The sequence below is a fragment of the Mycena indigotica genome (genome assembly GCF_014461135.1).
Source record: "Mycena indigotica strain 171206Taipei chromosome Unknown Mind.scaff0004, whole genome shotgun sequence".
In the NCBI taxonomy this organism is placed as follows: domain Eukaryota; kingdom Fungi; phylum Basidiomycota; class Agaricomycetes; order Agaricales; family Mycenaceae; genus Mycena; species Mycena indigotica.
Window position 1 is genome coordinate 1105652 of NW_023503003.1, and position 14261 is coordinate 1119912.

A 14261-nucleotide genomic window follows, 5' to 3' on the forward strand; every position below is an offset into this window, starting at 1 on the left:
GTCATATAATCCAATGGCGGCGTTCATGTTCATGTCGCAGGCTGCATTCGCTATCAATTGGCGGCGCTGGGTGAAGCCACATCTCAAGACTTGCATGAAACGTTATCCAGGGCGTGCACGCTGGAAGACGGTGAGTTGAAAGGCCTTAAAATTGGCTTTGCTGACTTGAATATTAGGACCCGGATCGTTGGGACCCACATATGGTATACAACCATGTAATGGGCTACGTTGTTGTTCCTCGGCCTGCTCGCAAAGATGTTCCTCCTCACCAGGTGGTTCGAGATGAAGCTACCATATTTGTCGAGAATCTTGACCCTCGGTTGCGCACAATTACTACCGAATCTCTCTGGCAGCGCAGTCTTCTCGACAACGTCAATAACCAACTTCATCATAAGCCAGCACTTGAGACGAAGGGCAAGGGAGTGAAGAGAGAGCGGGATGAGTTATCGACTTCGGGGATTCGGTTAGGCGGTGAAGGACGCAGCTCGCGTAAGAAGCGTAATCGGACCCAACGTACCAGCCAATCTGCCCATGCTGGAGAGCAGCAGCAAGCCAACGACAACTCTCAGAGTTTGGAGATGGTCGATGATGGGAATGACGACCCGGACATGCTTGACCCTCACGCGCCTTCCTGGTGGCGGGACCGCTCGTGTCCAAAATGCTCGGCTGGCGATAAATCTCAGTATTGTGTTCGAATTGAGGAAGTCTTCCGGAATCCCCATGCCAGCAAGTTAACCGACTACGCGATCACCCATGCACAAGGCAAGGACCGTCTCCAACCACGTACTTTCAACGTTTGTGCATTCTGACCTCCGCGCTATATCTTGACTGACATGCAATCCAGGGCAAAAAAATCCAAGAAGGGCAAACGACAACAGTATATTTCCCCTGACGACCCACGTCTCAATCTCAAGTACTATTGTAAGGGCAACCCTGGAGACTCCGACGAAAGCCTAGCTAGCAGGGGAGGATCCAAAGCGTGAATAAGACTACAGGAAATACACGGAGGGACCGACCTAGCAGGGGAGGATCCAAAGAGAAGAAACTCTAAGGGTCCGCCTGCTAGGGCGCCAACTATATACTGGTCGTCCGTAACTGCCGACGTAGGCGCAGAAGGCCTGAGCGGCGTCGCAGGCTCTGTCCCAAGGTGATCGTTGGGAGGGTCTTGACGGATCGGTGATTGTGCGGGCGAAGGAGGCCGTGGGACGATGGTCGGGGTGGGTCGGAGCGTCCGAGGGGGCGCCGGTCGGATGCGCCTCGGATGCGTTCGGAGGGTCGAAGGAGGCCGAGCGGGGGTTCCCCTGACATCACCCCCCTTTGAATGCGGCGTCCCGACGCATAGTTCGGAAGGGCAAGGAGTCGAAGGTCGCTGAGGCGATGTGCCGTGGTTTACCTGGGTACCTCCGATAGAAGTCCGCAATTTTGTCTGGCGCGAAGACACGGTCGAACCGAACCCACGAGTCGTGCGAAGCATCGTAGCCTTTCCACCTGACGAAGTAGTTAAGACGCTTATACCTTATCCTGGCATCCAAGATTTCCTCGACTTCCCACTCGGGGACTCCGTCCTCTAGTTCGGGGGCGGTTCGTCGTAGCCGGGTCGTCCATTGAAGGGGGTCGTCCTGAGCGAGCTCGAGTTTAACAACGGGGGAAGACGGGGTGGAGCTTGGAGTAACGCGGGGGAGGTCGAGCTTGTAGGCACCTTTACTAACCTCTGCGAGCACCTTAAACGGTCCGAGGCGCTTGTGGGAGAACTTCTCGGAGGGCCGAGTTGTTCTGATGTCAGAGGCATCTAACCAAACCTTGTCACCAACTTGAATATTCGGAGCGTCCGATCGTCTCCGATCGTAGTACCGTTTATACTCGTCTTTGGCTTTGACGAGCGCGGCCTTCGCCTCGGAGACGCCGTTCGCTATCCGATCGCGAAACTTCGTTCACTGACTCTAACTCTGAGCGGGTGCCCGGCTCGAAACCCATTCGGGGAGCCGGCCAGTGTCCGTCATAAAGGGTACCTGTTGAGTGGAGGAGTGAACGTGGTTGTTATAGGCGAACTCAGCGGCAGGGATAAGCTCGTCCCAGTCGTCTTGTTGGTAGTTGGTGAAGATTCGGATGTACTGCTCGAGCTCCTGGTTAACGCGTTCGGTTTGTCCGTCGGTCTGCGGGTGGTAAGCCGTAGAGGTAGCCGGCTTGACGCCAATTAAGCGCCAGAGTTCGCGCGTAAAGTCAGCGATGAACTGCGAACCGCGGTCCGAAATGTACTTCTCGGGGGTTCCGTGGTGTCTCCAGACGTTCCGATAGTACAAGCGGGCAGCTCCGACCGCGTCTATTGTCGTATGGCATTCGGTGAAGTGAGCGCGTTTCCCGAGGGCGTCAACCACTACCATAACCGCGTCATACCCATGGGCCTCGGGGAGCTCGACGATGAAGTCCACAGTGACGGTGTGCCAGCGCTCGGGGGACTTCGGTTGGATGTAGCTCCCCGTGCGGAAGCCTTCGGAGGGCCTTCCACGACAGCATAAGTCGCAGGTCGCGACGTGGCGTCCGATATGGCGGGACATCTGTGGCCACCAGTAGTTGCCGAAACCAACTCCAGGGTCTTGAACCGCCCGGCATGTCCGGCGACACGCGTGTCGTGGCAGAGCTCCATAATGCGCCTCCTCAGGTCTTTGTCTTTGGGGACTACAACCTTGCCGCGGAAGTACAGGAGGTCGCCTGAGACGGCCCACTCGTCCGAACGCGATGAGCGGGGCCCCGAGCTTGACCTCGGACCTTCAAGAGTTGCCGAGCCGCAAGTGCGACGGGTTCCTCTAGGTCAGGCTCACCAGATAGCGCTTCCTTGATGTCGCGGACAAGTTCGGAGCCAGGCCCAGAGACAGTGACGGCCTCAAGCGCGCGAACGTGGAACAGCTCGGGGCGTAAGAGGGTGACATCCGAGTTGTCGTCGGAGATACCGTGGTCAGGCCGGCGGGAGAGAGCATCGGGACGGCCCATCTGGCGACCTGGGACGTGGTGCAGCGTAAAGTCAAACCTGGAAAGGTACAACGACCATCGGGCTTGCCGACGATTAAGGTGTTGCGCCTTTCGGAAGTATTCCAAGTTCTTATGGTCAGTCCAGATCTCAACCGGGATGCGGCGCCCTCGAGGAAATGCCGGTACTCCTCGAGTGCGCGGATGATCGCGAGCATCTCCTTGTCGTGAATCTCGTAGTTGCGCTGGACATCATTTAAGCTTTTGGAATAGAACGCTACAGGGTGCCACTTCCCGTCCGGGGCGGATTGTTGTGAAAGAACCGCCCCCGTCGCATAATCTGAGCTGTCTGCTTCAAGTCGGAAAGGCCGAGAGTCGTCCGGGATCGCTAAGACAGGTTCTGATACACGACCGCGTCCTTGATGGCTTGAAAGGCGGCGGCCGGCGTCTCCCCAGGTCCATTTCTGGTCTTTCTTGGTGAGCGCAAAGAGAGGTTGCGCTAGGGCCGAGAAATCCCGAATGAACCTGCGGTAGAAATTAGCAAACCCCAGGAACTGCTGAACGTCCTTCTTGTTTTCGGCCGGAGGCCATGCGGAGACTCCGGCGACCTTAACGGGGTCCATTTCGACGTGGTTGTGCGAGATAATGACCCCCAAGTACTCGATTGACGATTTCTCAAGTCGCACTTTTCCTTGCGAAGGTACAACTTGTGCATTCGAGCCGCCGAAGGACCTCCCGGACGATCTCGCGGTGCTTGCGGAGGTCCGAATGTGCAATAAGGATGTCGTCGAGGTAGATCATAACGTCGCCTGAAAGAATGAGATCCTGGAAAATGTCATTCATCATCGTTTGGAACGTCGCGGGGGAGTTTGTCAGGCCGAAATACATCACCAAAGGTTCGAACAACCCTCGGTTAGTCCGAAAGGCCGCCTTCCACTCGTCTCCTTCTTTAATCCGGACGTTATTAAAACCCCAGCGAACGTCGAGTTTGGTGAAGTAACGAGCGCCCTTGAGCCTGTTGATAAGGTCGTTAATCAACGGAAGGGGGTACCGGTTCTTAATCGTCATTGCGTTGAGGGCGCGGTAGTCCTGGACAAACCGAAGCCCTCCGTCCTTTTTCTTAACGAAGAAGACGGGGAGGCCATCGGAGATTTCGAAGGGCGAATACGGCCTGTGGCAAGTCCTTCCTCGATGAACTCGTCAAGTTGCGCTGTTCGAGGGGAGAGATCGGATACACCTTGCAGTTAGCGGGCTTCGCGTCGGGGACGAGTTCGATAGCGTGGTCCCAAGCCCTTCGTTCTGGTAACGTGTCAAAGGACTCCTTGTCGAAGACGTCTTGGAACTCCTTGGCCCAGTCCGGGATCTCCGAAGGCGGAGGGGCCGAGTTACGGGCGAAGGCCTCTGCAAGGCGTTGGGACACTGTACTGCCAGCGCGGATCTCCTCAACTGGGCGAAAGGAGGTGTAGAAGATGCGGTCGCCGTCTTCAAGATGCTCGTCGCCGTCGAGGTCTGGTGAGGGCTCCGGAGGGTCGAAGCAGCTCCGAGCCTCGTCGTCAGCATCATCTGGGCCAGCGATATCGATAGCGCAAACAGTGGGGAAGGCGCCCGCAAGTAGTCGTGATTTAAGGAGTCGGAGCCGCCGAACCTCGGCGCGTTCGGTCCCGCTCTTCGTCACGGCAGGTAGAGCAGCTGCAGGGGGCAACGACTCATTTTCACCTCCTTTGTTTCCCAGTTGATCTCGGGGTTATGCTTTTTGAGCCAGGAGTATCCGAGTATCAGGTCCTGTTTCCCAAGGTGGGTTACAGCCAGCTGAACGCGTTCGGAGTGTCCGTTGTACCGTAGAACGAGGTCCGCGATTTGGCGAATAGACCCAGCATCATTGGGGGTGCCGTCGACGTTGTAGACCGGGATGGGTACTGAGAGATTTCGGACTGGCACATTATTCCGGTTGACATATTCTGTGTCGATAAAGTCCAAGTAGTCTCCGCAGTCGACCAGACCCGAGAGGGAGAGCTTGAGCGCGTTCGCAGTGGACTCAAGTTCAAGGGGGAGGTGCAGCGAGTTAACGCCAGGAGCGGCGGAGATGGTATAACTGCCAGGTAGCTTTTTCTCCCAGGCAAGTCGGCGAATCCGAACGGGGGCTTCGGAGGGGGCAGAGGGTGCGTCTTTCGTTTCGGGCTCGTTGTAGGGCAAGGGAGTTGATTCATCATACAAACAAGTGAAACGATTTATGGACGCGAACGAGGGCACACCAGTCACTCGTCGCGGGGACAAAATCCTCTGCCGGAGCCTCCGAATGCGCCTCCGCTAAGGCCGCAGTATCGGACAACCGCGCAAGCAGCTCTCCCAGCATCTCATCGCCAAGTTGCTGGATTACCTCGTCGAGGATGTCCACATGGCGGACGTCGGCGGGGAGCGGACAGTCCCGAGCCAAATGGTTGGGGTCGCCGCATCTGAAGCAAGCTCGACGAGGGGCACCCCGAGCCCTAGTACGATCCAGCTCCATAGGGACGGGAGCCGGAGGTACCGGGACGGGGGCGCGGGCCTGGGTGGCACAGGCGGGGCCACCGGGCGGATGGGGAACGGAGTTGCCGAGCGAGTGATGGGGAAGGCGCCGCGCGGAGCTCCCGGCGGTCGCGGGGTAGCCGTTCCCTTAATGAGCTTCGCTCGCACCAGGGCTTCATACTGTCGGAAAGCCCGAGTGCGCCAGCCCAGATAGTCACGGAGGTCTGGGGGTCGTTCGAAGAGGTGATGCCGTTGTTGATCAAGGGGTCAAGTCCGTGGCGGTACTTGGTTACCTTAACCAACGCGTCTTGAAGCCAGCGAGGTCCATCAAGTCCTCGAAGTCGTCGGTATATCCGTAGACATCCCGCGTTCCCATGTGATAACCCCGCTTTCCAACTTAGCGAGCGCGAGGTCCTGTTCGTTCTCCTCGACGAACCGAAGGCGAAACTCGGAGAGGAACTGGCTCCACCGAGGGAAAGGGAAGGGTTTTTGCTCCCATGACGCTCTGCCCATTGCTGAGCAGGTCCCTCCGCCATATAGGACATGGCGTAGCGGACGGCCTTTTCTTCGCTCGGCTCTCCGTTAACTACGAAGGCCTCCCGGGGCAAGCCGAGCGTAGGTTTTGACCGCGTATAGGAAGGCGCGGCCGCGTTTGCGGTCTCCGTTAAACGCAAACGGGGGGTTTGGTCGTAAGACCAGTTTTGAGGCGACAGTAATGTCACCAAATAACGCATCCGCGTCGGGGGCATTCGGAGATGCCAGGCGGTTCGGGAGCTGCCGGAGGTGGTGCGGCAGCGGAAGCCTGGGAAGCAAGGTGGGTGAGGATATTGGTGAGGTTGTCTAGTTTCGCCTCAAGTGCGTCCATGCGCGTCAGCGTCCGGAGCAGCTCCGGTAGACATAGCGGGCGTAAAGACGACAAGAGCAGAGGAGGAGGGGTCAAGTGGCAGGGGCGGTGACGAGGGGGGTACGGACTCGTACTCGAGCCTGAGTCAGCACCAAACCTGGCAATCTTGACCGGTTAATCCCGTAGAGAGTTTCTTCTGCTGTAAGGGCAACCCTGGAGACTCCGACGAAAGCCTAGCTAGCAGGGGAGGATCCAAAGCGTGAATAAGACTACAGGAAATACACGGAGGGACCGACCTAGCAGGGGAGGATCCAAAGAGAAGAAACTCTAAGGGTCCGCCTGCTAGGGCGCCAACTATATACTGGTCGTCCGTAACTGCCGACGAGAGCGCAGAAGGCCTGAGCGGCGTCGCAGGCTCTGTCCCAAGGTGATCGTTGGGAGGGTCTTGACGGATCGGTGATTGTGCGGGCGAAGGAGGCCGTGGACGATGGTCGGGGTGGGTCGGAGCGTCCGAGGGGGCGCCGGTCGGATGCGCCTCGGATGCGTTCGGAGGGTCCGAAGGAGGCCGAAGCGGGGGTTCCCCTGACAACTATGGGAAACGTGATGATGTGGCGAAAAGGTGTGGGCGTGACATTGTGCGTTTCTGGTGTCGGGAAGATGGAAAGCGCCGACTGGTCTATCTTTCTTCTGGCTCTGTGTGTGCTGTTATCTGATGGTCCTACAGGTTGGCGGAGTCAACTTCTGTGCTTTCTCAGATGAAATACTCAAGATTCTTACTGAAAATCATCGCCTCGTTCAAGTACATGGGATTCGCAGGCGCGCGGCAATGGATAGATGGTCTCACATTGGATCCATGACGGGCTACGGTACACGGCAACCAAAAGGTGGGATCAAGGGCGACATTTATAATGCCTATGCATGCCATAGTGGTGCCACGCCAGAGGACCTGCTGGCTCTCATGCGACACGCCCTGGTCAGTTATCTAAACTCTGCATGAGTTTTTGCTGACAATACTCATAGACTTTGAATCTATTGGTGGAGGGTGCACGAACCATTTGGAGTGGTGCTGCCGCGCATTACCGAGAGCTGGTGGAGGATGCGGAGTTGGCCTATATGGGCAAGTATGGGTTAACCGGTTACCACTGCAGCAATTTTCTCAGCTGCATTCATCGGGACGATGATGTGGAAGGTGGGTGTCTACATCCATGCTTCCAATTGCTTAAGGAGAACTGCGGCAAACACAACTTCAACTTCGCTTATGTTGAATGGGGGGTAGCTGTGTATACAGTCACCAATGCTGCCTGGTATTTTTTAACGTCTTGACTTTTTTGTTACTTTCTGATAAAGTGATAGGCTCTTTGACGGACGTGACGCTCATGGGTCCATTATGCCTAGTGTTCAGGCCATGAATGCTGGTGCTCGTTCGGAGGGAGATCATGCCTCTGACAACCGCCGTAATCGAAACCGTGCTCAAACCTGCCGCGATGGACTTAATCACTATAATTTACGTAGTAGAGCTGCGTTGGCTGGTGCAGCATAATTTTCAACTAGTTCAATACAGGTTTCCATTCTTCTTTGAATAGTCTCTCCTCCATTATAAATGGCTGCTTTCCGCGTTTAGCCAGCACAGCTGATCGTCGAACGTTGGACACCCATACCATCTCGTCAAGGAAAAAATTATAACTGACAATATAAGTTAGTGTATTTGTGTATGAAAAAACTTTATACCGTGGTTCGGGCATCTCGCGCACTATAGACTGAAACGCGCCATACCACACATTGGTTTGTTCACAGACTGAAGAGTTGAAGGTCCAAGTGTCTTTGGTTCTGAGCTCGGAGAAGAGAATGGGGAGACAGTGATTGTTGCAAAACTCGTCATCATGACCGGAGGAGTGAAAGACATCCAGAACGAAGTTGACGTTGTCAAAGTGAGGATCGTTTTCAGTCATAATATGCTTCAAGAGATGGCAAGCATTATCGTAGAACAAGTGAGTTGGAAGCATCCATTTTTCAGGAAACATAGCCTTTAGGAATTGCTAATTCCTTATCAGTCACAGATAAGGAAATCTCCAGGATAGATAGACATACCCGTACTGAGTCCTGACCTTCCGACGTGAAAAATGTGGCTCTACCTGTGATGATACCACATGGTAGTACCAAGAGCTGGTCATTATGAGTATACTTCCTATGGGTCTCAAGCCTGCCCTGGGACTTGGGTCCATTAGATTTATGAGAGCGGAGACGTCTTGGTGTTCTGGGCACGTTACTCTTATCTAAGCGACGATTCAGATCGCGAAAGACCGACTCGCTGCTGGCGACCATCTTCTCTTCCATTTGCCGATGAGCCGGAAGTGAACAGGTAATAAAACCAGGCTCCGCAGGCATCTCACATATAGAGACTCGGCATTGAGTATCACAGCCTCGGTGGGTTGGGCAGAACTGGTCTTTGATTGACTCGAGTCGTGTTTGGCAGTTAAACTTGAGACAGCACGGATGGCCAATTGTAACGCCGTCAGTTACTGCTGCCCGTAACAAGCCTTAGAATTGAATCGTCAAATGCTGTTGAAACTTAGTCGCGGGTCACGTACGCTGACTGCCGTCCTGCCCCTTAATAATCTTGAGACAGTCGTGACAGGCATGGAGCCGCATTGGTTGCCCGTTGAGAACTATAGCCTTGTTATAGTGAATGAAGGCAAGCTCTAGACGTTGAGCATGAGTGCATTGATGACGGAGTACTAAGCTTTCGCCCGCTCGGTCTGCCCGTCGCAGCAGACTATGCATGAAGAAAGCATCCAGAACAGCTGACTGACTGATAGTAGAGAGGAGAGGAGAGTTGACTATATTGCTAGGGTTCCCAAGGGTGTCATTGTAGATTTCGGCCAAATCTGAAGTCGACGTGCTAAACGGGTTTAGCTGTGAAATGAAGCTGAAAGGCCTTACTGGGAAATTGCCAGTGCTCTCTCAAAATAAACGCAAAGATCACGGTCAACGAATGATGCCTCTTGAGCTTGAATGTACAATAGAGGCTCCCGGTAGTAGTAACGTTTGGCGTCAGCTTGTGCGGCGTCGCTTACATGATAAGCGTAGTGGTAACGTGTTTTGCATCCTAGTGACCCATGCTTGACTGTTTGTTGAGTATAAGGCCAAAGACTTACCAGCACAATAAAGAGATACTTCATAAGCAGCAAGAACTCCTCGGCGCAATGTAAAAATGCGACAGGGAGAACGTTGAGGTTGAGTGAGTCGATAACCCCGGCACCTTTCATTTAGTTGACCCACACAGTTACGGTGAGGTGGATAGAGCATTTCCGTTCCTGAAAGAAGGTGAATATAGAGAGCTGAACCGAAACAATACAAACCAAGCTCAAACGCCTCCCCATGTTGCTGCAAGAGGCCATCCACCTTCTCCTCCAACTTTGGACCCTGCCAGTTTTGGATATGAAGACGAGTTGTGAGCCACAGATGGTCAACAAGCTCTTCAGTGTTGAACAACAGGATCAAAAAGTCCTTGAGCTTGCTCCGAGAGAGAATGAGTGGAATCTCATCTTGATAGACAACATGGGTCCAGAGACGGGAGAGAAGACTGACAAAGAGAGTCAGTGTATACAGCTCTTCTTGGTTGTTGACAAGCTGGCAGGCTAGAGCAGGGGTGGAGGACATGATAAAGGAGCGTGTCTGCATGCCGCTTAGTCAAATTGTCACATGGGCGTGCTGCTTTATTAGGCCTGCCTTGGCTGGACTGTCTAAACATACCAGGATGTATTACTCAGAACCTCATGAGAAGCCTTGGGGAAACAGCCTATGATGTCTGAACCTGAACAGCCTAGGTGCCTTGCTTGGAGCAGCCTCAGCTGCTCTTACAGCTCACCCTGGGCTGCCCTTCTAACTCATCTCATGGTAGGTTGAGCCAGCATCTATAGATGTATGGCTATGACATCTACAGTTGGGTTACCAAGTCATCTAGGCCAGTTTAGCCTGTAGGCAGCTACAGTAGTGCTGGTAAGAGACATAAGTTGGATTGTGTAGGCAACTACAGGTGGAAAACTATGACAACCAGAGCTGCCTTGGCAAAGCAGCACTCTCCATGGAGAGCTCTCCATGGAGAGTTGATAGCAAGACTAGCTATCTGCAGTCAGTCCTCCTACTTAAGGACCTACTTACATGGCAGTTCTTCCTCACAGTCTGTCTTGACTGTCACACCTGATCGCCGTGCCAAACGACTCGCGGTTTTAAACCCATACTATTTCTTAGAGCTCATCTGTCGTTGAGCTTCGTCGTTGAGCCCCAAGCTCCTACTTGATTAGTTTCGAGCACCGAGTATTTAAAGTATGTCTATGTACAATGCTACCCTTGCGAAAACAAGCCATGAACCCTTTCCACCAACACATCGCCTCCCACACGACGAACGAAGTCCAGTCGTGAGATCCTAAGGTTTTCATGTATATTAAAGCAATCTGGGGGCAAAGAGACATGTTGTTTCGAAGCTTGTCGGTAGCGCATCACCTCCGCAACAGTGTCATGCGACCCCTGCTCAATGACCGCCTTCAACAACTTCTCCGCCCGCTCGTCCTCGCCATTTTCCCGCAGATCAGGCCAAATATTGCACGCGACATGGTGGAGGGCAACTAGCCGCAAGAAGTCTTGAACCCCTCCATCTTTCAGCAGCGCGCGGAGATACCCGCCGAGCATTTGCGGGTCCGAATCTACTGGCCAAAGGTACTCCCCGAGGTCACCGGCGATGAGAGTCTCCGGCGTAACGCGAATGGTTCTGATCACATGCGCAAAGTCGTTCCAAAGATGGCGACGGTAGTCTGGTGCATACTTCATTGTCGTTGGCGGCAACAGCAAACGGGCAAAGGTCGGGTGGGAGAAGGAAATTGCATCGTAGAGTGCGATGAAGTCTGTGTAGTACTGGTAGAACGGGGTTGAAGACCCCAGGAAAGGTATGGCGGCTTGTTCGAGGTCGTCTGGGGAAGTTGGGAGGCCAGCGACAGCCGTATATCGGCTCAGCAGGTTGTCCATCAATTTGTTGACGAGCGGATCACGGAATACCTCCTCTGCCGAATCGTTATGCGGCTGGCCGTGTTCAAGCATGAACACTTTCATGCAGCCAAATACCGCCTCTTCGCGGGTCAAGACGAAGCTTGACAACGAATACCTGGATGATATTTCTCGACAGATATTCGTCAGCAGCAATGCGGCACGCGTAACATCAACTTCGGAGCCATCCCAGGACGGTGGAAGATTTTGGAAGGCAGGAGAGACACCTGAACGAAGTAGATGATCCAAAGGAGCCAGCGACCAGTCTCTTCGCAAAGGCACGCCATACTCTCGCGAGAAAGCTGATGAATGTGTGGGGAGCCGCTGTGTCGTGGAGTATTTTATGGAATTGGGAGATGTCGTTGAAGGGCCCACAAAGACATCCAGAGTGGGACGGATAACGTGCGGAAGAAAGGGCTTGAGAATTTTGAGACCCCTCTTATTCCAGAACTCCAAGGTCATGTCGAAGCCACGAGCATTGGTCCATTCGACCGTAAACAAGTCAATCAACTCATTCGTCACCTCGACTGCAAAATCTTCATCTCCAGGAAGCAAGCGGGCGATGACAGCAAGCGCCTGGGCCATCCACACGTCTTGAGAGATATTGGGAAGGTGTCTGGAAAGACGGAGGTACCTGGCGAGGAGCGAGCTGAGCGGTCGATAGACAGCGTATCCCGCACCAGAACCTGGTAGAGCAGACCAGACCGGATGTGCTACCAGCTTTCTGCATATTTCAGAAAGTTGCTCGAAGGGTAGCCGAAATGGCGGTGAAGAAATCGGGTTTGTTGACGACGTTGGTAAACATGCAAGCCACAGACGAATAGCGGCCGCTAACGTCTCTGCGACACGCCCCATTCTGGCCATCTTCTCAGGGTCGGATCCTTCAATCAGAGAAAGCTCAGAAGTTAAATTTGATAGCGCGGCTTGGACGGTCTTGTGTTCCAAGCCTCCTTCCGTCTCAAAGCCAGCCTTCACCGACGCCAAACATTCGGCCCGTTCTTCCTCTCCGGCTCGAACGCCGTTAATCCTTGCCCCCTCGAGCCACGTCGCAGTTGCACGCCATACAGCAGCCATATCATCGCTGTCGTCCAGCTTAGGCATTATAGCGAGTAAATCTTGACCCCAGCCACAAGCGACAACCTGGCTCCAAAGAATATCATGCTCTGGAGTGGTATGATGTGGATCGGTGGCACAAACAATCCACGCCTCTAATAATTCAGCCCACGGAGCTGCAAGACTATGATTGTCGTGGATATACCGAGCAAGATCGGTAAGAGGAAGGTGTGCGGTACTGGCGATGTTCGAGTAGAGACCATATGACGCAAGGGTTTTGTAAAAAGCCAGCGTTGAGGTGACGAGATGTGGGTTTGGCGGCGGTAAAATCGCGATGAAACGGAGGAGAGCGTCAGCAGGCTCGCAGAGTGTTCTGGCATTGGCACGTGACGAGGAGGCAAGTGTCGTTAGCAGTTGCAAGGCCTCGTTAGCGTGCTCTGTAGAAGTATGCGAGCTGGAAAGAAGGAAGGCTCGGAATAGGTTTGAGATCAGCGACGGTGTCGAGACGATTTCGGTTGCAGTATCGTTGTTTGTGTTCGCTAATTGTCTAAGAATAGCAAGTAGATGACCTAAAGAAGTGGGATCCTCCGACGTTTCTAGGGCTGTGGCTGTCTGTTGAAGGAGATGCGAAAGAGGAAGAGAGGGAATGGTGATTCCTAGCTCTACTCCAGCAATAATCGGCACTGCATATGCGCTCAGGCACTTCCAGACAACTTCGACAGCATGAAGTCCCAGACTACCTCGTTCCGCCATCGCTTCAATACCTGCAGCCAAGACACGAGGTCTCAACTCTGCTTGGTCTTCATTTAAATTGGCCCAGTCGGCAATTCCACCTAACATTCGCATTGCAGCCGCGCGTTGAGCCTTCACCTCTGATCTTGACATTAAAAAGATATCATCCAGTGTGTATCCGGCCAGTTGAACGCCAGTTTCGTCCGGGGCATGATGATGAAGACCAAGATGAGTTGGAAGGGAGTCGTGAAGTGATGGAGGGAGAACATTTCCGGAGAGGTCAAATCGCAATGAAGTGGAAGCTGGACCAGAGGAGCCTGGTCGAGCAGATTCCTCCATCCAAGCGAGATTTGGGTTATTGGAAGGGGCAGAAGGGAAGAATCGACGTCTGATGTATTCCGGTGTACCTTCTTCAGGTTCTTCGTTCGCCAGGGTGGAAGCTGGTGATTTGCCCTTCCAGGTGCCTATGGAGACCGCGTCGTTGTCGTCGATTGAGGGAGGCGGTAATGCGAGAGCTTTCTTTCGCGGTGAAGGCGGGGCAGATTCATACACATGCACATCGCTCTCAGTGACTTCAGCGAATCTGATCTTTTTGGAGGCGCTGCTGGCAGGTCGCGACGGAGAGGCGAGCGCAGAAGGGAGTGGCTCTATGTCTACTTAAGACGATGTTGAATCACAACATACTACGCACCGATTCGTGGGGAAGACGGCCCAGCAACATTCCTCTCTCGTGCTTCACGCGCCTTCTTCAAGATGTCCCCAATGCCCGGGCCAAACCGCTGTAAAATCTCCTTCTTTTCCTGTTCTCGCTCGTCCTCCGTCATTGCGCTGACACGATACTCATTCTCTCGACTCATTTGCTCTCTCCAGTCCAGACTTCGACCGGCTTCAGCATGCTGCTGCATTGGCTGCGAAGGAACCACTGTTGGGAGATGATCCCGACGTTGGACATTTTGCTCTCTGGCCTTTGAAAACGCGCTTTTCTTTGACCGATGGGTGGCTTGAGGAAATCCGGCGCTCGATGGACCCGGTGCAAAAGGAGATGACGGTTTAGATGTGGCAGAACGTTCAAATACAGCGCCCACAAGCGAGGACATGGCTGTCGATGTCAAGCGAGATTACT

General features: G+C 53.9%; 1 protein-coding gene across 1 annotated transcript; it reads right to left on the reverse strand.

Moving 5' to 3' along the window:
* Positions 1-10657: 10657 nt before the first annotated feature.
* MIND_00419000 (uncharacterized protein) lies at positions 10658-14235 on the reverse strand (the record flags this gene model as incomplete). The annotated part of the gene is made up of 2 exons (XM_037361008.1): positions 10658-13785; positions 13830-14235. The coding sequence occupies 2 exons, from the start codon at positions 14233-14235 to the stop codon at positions 10658-10660; spliced, it is 3534 nt and encodes a 1177-aa protein (XP_037221300.1).
* Positions 14236-14261: the final 26 nt, after the last annotated feature.